Raw genomic sequence first — 6,590 nt, forward strand, 5'->3', positions numbered from 1 at the left:
CTTCCGCCTTTCCCAGATCCCCGCCATCCCCCCCTTCCCCCTCAGACGAGCCTTGTATTCCCAAGTCCCCTGACACCCGCCTTTACCCGCTCCCCCGGCCTCTCCTCGCCTCCTCTCCCGCTGCTTGCAAAGGGTTGGACAATGCAGTACCCTACCCAGGGCGGGCGGGCGGGGAGGTTGGGGGAGGGTGGTCTCCAGTTTCAGATGCAAGCGTCCCGCTAAGGGCCGGGTCGGCCCAGGACGTCGTATGGCGGCAAAGCTCCTGCGGGGATCAGCTGGGAGCGGGGCCTGTCCGGCCCACGGGGCGGCTGCTCAGAGGATGCTGGTGGTCCCAGCTGTCGCCCTGTTGGAGATACTGCCCCCAAGTCTCCCTCTTGGGGTATTAGAACGAGGGAGGGAAGACTCCGTTAACCTAAAGCGATCTGATGTTGTCTCACCCCAGATTTAAATCAACTCTATCGCTTTGGCGCCCCTGGGGCGTATCCACAGGCCCTTCTCCTCAGGCAGAGAGAGAGGAAAAGAAGAGAAGGGGGCGGGTGGGGGACTGAAGCTACACCTGCGGGGGGAGGGGTAGCTCAGTGGTTCGAGCACGGCCCTGCTAAACCCGGGGCTGTGAGCTCAGCCCTGGAGGGGGCCACCTAGGGATGTGGGGCACGTAGATTAAAAAAGGGGGATGCTGGGGGGCTGGACCCCATGACCTCCCTTCCAGTTCTACAACACGTGCATCTCCCTATATGTTCACAAGAGTCGGGCTAGGGACCCTGGAGCTCATCTTCCAGCAATTGCTCTGGACGGGTCCAGCCGCAGGACTGCAAGCGACGGAGCAGCCTTCCCATAGACTTGGTGCTCCAGCCTTCCAGCCCTGCACAGCGGCCTGCTCTTGCCGTTCAGCGGGCAGCAGGCTGGAGAGGCCCCTTAAACTTTCCCGCTTTTGCTTGCTCCGGGAGGCACCTTTCTGCTGGCTCAAAGCAACCGCGATCCTATTAAATCTCCCCAAAACCCCGCACTAGGAGGGCAAAACCCCTTTAGCCAATGGCCGATCGATCTGCTCATACGGGAACAGGCTCGGACTCGGACCCGGGGCTCCAATGGTCGTTGCTGGGGGAGGCTCACAGGGACATAGACCGCAGCACTAAAATGAGGCGGGTGGCTTCATTCGGCATTTCACAGCCTGAAGCCACCCGAAAGCGGCTTCGATGCAAATTAAGCCCCGCACACCGGGTCAGATTTTGAACTTTTATTATAAAATAAAAGCAGAAATATTTCCCAAAGAACGTATTCACAGACTATAAACAATAAACAACACGGAAGTCGAGTGACTCGCCCTTGATCCTGCCGGTTAGCTCTCAAAATGAGCAGCAGCTTTTTCTGGTTAGGGCCCGGCCCCCCTCTCGGGCCGAGGGGGCCCTTTGGCTTCTCCTCGGGGGAGGATCGGGCCAAGAGCTCCTGTCCCACCCAACACGGCTGCAGCCCGGTGTAGGCTCAGCTACGGGCCAGTTACAGCGTCTACCTGGAGCGCCCGTCCCGGCTGGAACTTGGTTGGACCCGGGCGCCTTACCCCTGCCGCGGGCCCAGAGCCGCAAGAGGCAAAGGGGAGCGACGGGTGTCTTCCAAGGAGACCTGTAACCACGCAGCTTCGGCTCCTGACGCCGAGATGCAGCGGGTGGCAGCATACACAGACAAGCCAGCGCGAGTACAATGCCAAGAGATGGGTGAGGTTAACGCCGGGGGAAAGAGGTGCTACATAGAACCAGAAGAGTATTATGCTTAACTCGCCAGCCCCAACGAGCAGACGTGGCTGGAACCAGCTTTACAGGGCCCTTAAGACTTTGTCACAACAGACCTGCGGACAGTCTAATACACAGAGTCCGCCCCAGCCAGCCCCAGCCGGGCGCCCGGTCCGCTAGGGAGGGTGTCATCGCTTTAAAAGTGTCACATGCGACTAGAAAAGCCCCAGGGCTGCGGCGGCGGGGGGGCGGGGGAGCGCGGCAAGAGTCTTAAGAGCCAAGATCCACCAGGTTGGAGGACATGGGGTTGAGGATGGAGTCCTGCAAACTGTGATGGTGCAGAGGGTCCGCACTGGGTACCGGGATGGCGCTAGGACCTTGGGGGTGGCCCAAGCCGTGGAGCGGCTGGAGGCCCGGGTTCGAATTGAGCAGCAAGGCCGGGCTGGAGGAAGTGTGATCAGGGGTCCCCGAAGGCGTCTTCTCGTCCTCCGAGCTGCCCAGCACTGTCTTACTGCCGTTCATGGAGGCGGAGAGCGGGTTGTGGCTGTTGGAGTTCTCGTTGTTTTCCCTATAGGAAACAGAAGGGGAGGGGGAGACCTTAGCGTGGCGTGAACCCAGCCTGGCCTGGGCAAGGCGGGAGCTAGCCAGGCGCCCGGCAGGGACCCGCTCCCAGGGCAGGGCAGTGGGGGGTCTCTGAAACACAGGGCGGTCACAAACTCCGCGAACCCCCACTCAGAGGGCTCGGGGCTGGCAGCGGCGGAAAGCGGCCCCGAGAAAAAGCCGTCCCCTGCCTCCCTAGCCCGGGAAGCGTTGGGCTGGCGGGGAGGGGGGAAAGCCAGCGCGTTTCACTTTCAAATCACTTGTGGAGACAGAATCGGAATCGCCCCCCCCCCCCCGCCTCCTCCCGGAGAGGGGAAACCCACTTCCAGCTGTGGTCTCCTTCCTCCCCGCGGGGCAGCCCCACCGGCTCAGCCCGGCTGGCCACCACTCGTTCTTCATAAAACAACCCGGCGCCCCGACTCCGTTTTCCCCCCCGGGTTTAAAACCCAAGCGGTACCCCAAGGCACAGGCAGGCTCGCCGTGCGCATTTCCCGAGCCCTGCACAGCAACGACCCTCGAACTGCATTCCTCTCCTTCTTGCGTGGGTCGAAATTAGACTCAGGCGAGCGCCAGCACACTGCCAGAGAAGGGAACCGCAAGAAAAGTCTCTGTGTAAGAGCCCCAGTCCCATCTCGCTCATACAAACACACGCGCGCGGAGGGAGACAGCCAGGCGCAAGGAAACGTATCTCACCTCCGCCCAAAACAAAAAGCAGTCAAGTAGCACTTGAAAGACTAGCCAAATAGTTTATTAGGTGATGAGCTTTCGTGGGACAGACCACGGTCTGTCCCACGAAAGCTCATCACCTAATAAACTATTTGGCTAGTCTTTCAAGTGCTACTTGACTGCTTTTTGTTTTGCTAGTGTATAGCCTAGCACGGCTCCCTCGCTGTGACTATTCACCTCTGTACGTGAGAGGCAGAGAATGACTTAGATCCCCCTGACCGTGCCCGCGGCGAACGCTGGGAACTCTGGCTGTGAAAGTCTCGTGTTTCTTACTTTGCAAGTTAGAGGCCAAATGCGATAGTGACACTCAGGGCCAGGGCCGCTCTGGGTTATCTACAGCGGCCTGGGACAGCCCTGTATTTATACCTAAAGTTTATGTCGGAAAAAGCGCCCAAACCCTTCAGCCTTTACTGGGGAGACGCTAAAGCGTGCGTTAATGCCCCCAAGACGTGGCTGCAGACAGCCCGGACCGAAACGATTGCGTTGGAAAAGAGAGCTCTGGTTGAAGAAGTGACTTGCCAGCCCGGCTGCCCCATGAAAGGGCTGTTGTCCGACGCCTAGAGTGTAATGGTAGGTCGAGTGTATTTTTCTCTGTCAAAAAACTTATTTGTCCCTGGAGACCTTTAAAATTTGATTCCTCCAAAATGAAAGGCAGAACTGCAACACTCATTTCCTCTGGCTATGTGAAAGTGAGTCCCTCCTATCAGCAACGAAAGGATTTCTGACATCTCGTAAAAGCCACACTTCAGGCGGCTTTGAAGGAAAATGAAAGCCCTAGCACGCTCGGGGAGAGGTTTGTGTGGGGCGAATCTGTACCGAATCCAAACCTTACTGACTAGCACCGCGGCACGGAAACCGAATCAGCTGTGCGGGGCGCTGAGCATTTCCCAAGCACATTCATAAACCTGAAGGGACTTTTGAGCCCTGCCGCGAAGGAGCTGCAATAGCCTCGCCATCCTTCTAATCGATCGCGTCCCTTTGCACTCGCGATTTCAAATGCCCCCTGTATCCACACGGGAATATAAAACGTGCGTTCGGAATCCTACATTTCTCTGCCCTAAGAAGCTTCCCGACAGTGCGCTGACTAACCGCTCTCCGGCGCTTCCTACGTCCTCTTGTCATCTAATACAGAAGATGTCCCTTCTTTACAGCCCCATAGAGCCTCGTGCCTTCCGCCGGCGGAGCATCGCTTTGTGTCGAGATAGAGGTTAATTGCATTTTCATTAACAAAGTAAAGGCTCGCCCCGTTAAACACCACGCGCGGGTGTCCTGCTCTCAGCCTGGAGCTGATACTAGGAATAATTTCACCGAACCCTATCCACGGTGTGGAGGCCAAATTCCGTTCTCCCTTACCCCGGCGTCGGGCTGGACAAAGAAGAGAAGATTGTGTCGCTCCGACCCGACTTGTCCCGACAGAGATGCCGAGCGGGACGGTGCTGCAGCTCGGGAAGACAACAAAGGCGTTTCTGACAAATAACATTCCCTGGACACGCTTTTTCTGCGCCTTTGGGCCCTGCCTCTAAACTTCACCTTTTATAGGAACGGCCACTAACTTCGGTGTTTCCTCGGCGGGAGAACCCTGCGGAGATGCGTTCAGACGCTAGAGAACTTGTCCAAGTCCTTCCTTCCAAAAGCAAACCGCCAGGAGGGCTAAAGAGGAGCCCGGCCTCAGAGCTGCACTTGCCCTTTGCTAACAGAACACGGATTTAAACGCTCCAAAACCTGGAGCCGGGCAAATACACGGAGTGCGTCTTGGCCTAAACCGAGCTCGGACCCCCGCAAAGCCCGGGAGCATCCCGCAGCGCTTCGAGGCTGCAGACGCCATTGATGAGGCGATGGGCTTTCCTGGGGCAGAGCCCCTCGTTGAGCCCTGGAGACAGCGCTGTGCTGGAAACGGCCCGGACCTAACGCGGTGCTTTCTCCGCCCCAGCGCCGCAGGCTCGCTGCGCAGCAGGGCACCGCTTAGCCGGGAAGGAGCACCCGGCTGCGAAGGCGGCCAGCTCGGGAGAGGCTCACGCAGTCTCCGGCCCGGTTCAGCCGCACGCAAAGCTGGGCCGGCCGGGGAAGGTAAAGGTGTCTCACCTGGGCGCGTTCAAAGGCCGCTCCGAGCCCGAGCTGCGCCCCGCGGACCGAAGGCGCCTGAGTTAAGGGGCCCAGGAAGTACAGCCCCGCCCCGGGGGACTCCCTTCTTGTCCCCGTCTGTGCCCGTCCCTGGCAGTGGGGCCCGGGTCTCTCTCTCCCTTCTCGCCTCCCCGCGTAGATCCCCCAGGGCGCGCCGCGCAGAGCCCGTCGCCGGCCGGGCTCCAGCCGAGGGACCCGGAGTGGAAACGCGGGGAAGGGTTTAACGCCCCCCCCCAAGCGCCCAGACTTTCGGGCTGGCGGCGACAAGCCGGAGCCGAAGGAAGGAGCACATCCGACCCGCCCCCCCAGCTCAGACCCGAGCCGCCTCGCCAGGACGTGGGCAACCACAGGGGAAAGGCGGGTCAGAGCCGGGGCCGACGCGGAGCCAACCCGCGCGGCGAGTGCGGGGTGCGCTGGGCCCCGCAGGCCGGGCGGGGAGCGGGGGCCCACTCGTACCTTTCCTTGGCCTCCGCAGCCCGGTCCCGCTGCCTCCGGTTTTTGAACCAGTTGCTGACCTGGGTGGTGGTGAGCCCGGTGGCCTCGGCCAGCTCCCGCTTCTCCCGCGGGGAGGGGTAGGGGTTGTGCGCGTACCACTCCCGCAGCACGCTCCGGCTCTTCTCCTTGAAGCAGTAGCTGGTCTCCTCGCCGTCCCAGATGGAGCGGGGCAGGGGGAACTTTCGGCGGACCCGGTACTTGCCCACCGCCCCTAGGGGTCGCCCCCGCAGCTTCTCCGCCTCGATGTAGTGCGCCTTGAGCCAGAGCTGCTGCAGCTTGGGGTGGTTGTGCGCCGAGAACTGGTGGCTCTCCAGGATCTTGTAGAGCTCGCGGAAGTTGCCCCGGTGGAAGGCCACCACCGCCTTGGCCTTGAGGACGCTCTCGTTCTTGTGGAGGTGCTCGCAGGCGGGGAGGGACCAGAGGAACCGGCCCAGCCGCTCGATGTTGCCCCCCTGCTGGAGCACCTCGCACACGCAGGCCACTTGCTCTTGGGTGAAGCCAAAGGTGGGCAGCATCGACATGGTGGCCCTTCCCCCGCCCCGCTCTAGCGCTCCGGGCGCGGACAAAGGACCCGCATAGACCCGGGCGGAAAGGCAGCGCCGAGCGCGGCTGTGCCCCCAGCCGGGCGGGGACCGCTCAGCGGCCGGCTCCGGAGCCGCCGGCCATCGGGAGCCCGGGAGGAGCCCGAACGCGGGAACTTTTTTTTGTAAGTCCAAGTCCGGAGCGGAACTTCGCGCGTCTATTGTCTGGCGGCGGCGGCGGCGGCGGCCGTGTTTCTCCTCGGCCCCCCCACCCTCCTCCGCCGGGATCGCCCCCCCGGCCCCGCAGGCTTCAGCATCCTAGAGCGGCCGAGCCCCGCTCCCCCGGCCCTCTCCTCCTCTCGCGCTGGGTTTTTTCTGTTTTCATAATATTATTCTAAGC

The 6,590-nt window shown here is 61.2% G+C and overlaps 1 protein-coding gene across 1 annotated transcript; it reads right to left on the bottom strand.

Annotated features, from left to right (window-relative positions):
- Positions 1-1,222: 1,222 nt before the first annotated feature.
- SIX2 (SIX homeobox 2) lies at positions 1,223-6,454 on the bottom strand. Its single transcript, XM_074989636.1, has 2 exons — positions 5,631-6,454; positions 1,223-2,295 (listed from the first exon to the last, which is right to left on the bottom strand). The coding sequence occupies exons 1-2, from the start codon at positions 6,188-6,190 to the stop codon at positions 1,998-2,000; spliced, it is 858 nt and encodes a 285-aa protein (XP_074845737.1). The 5' UTR covers positions 6,191-6,454; the 3' UTR covers positions 1,223-1,997.
- Between the last annotated feature and the right edge of the window lie 136 nt (positions 6,455-6,590).

This window comes from Carettochelys insculpta, chromosome 3 (assembly GCF_033958435.1).
Source record: "Carettochelys insculpta isolate YL-2023 chromosome 3, ASM3395843v1, whole genome shotgun sequence".
NCBI lineage: Eukaryota > Metazoa > Chordata > Testudines > Carettochelyidae > Carettochelys > Carettochelys insculpta.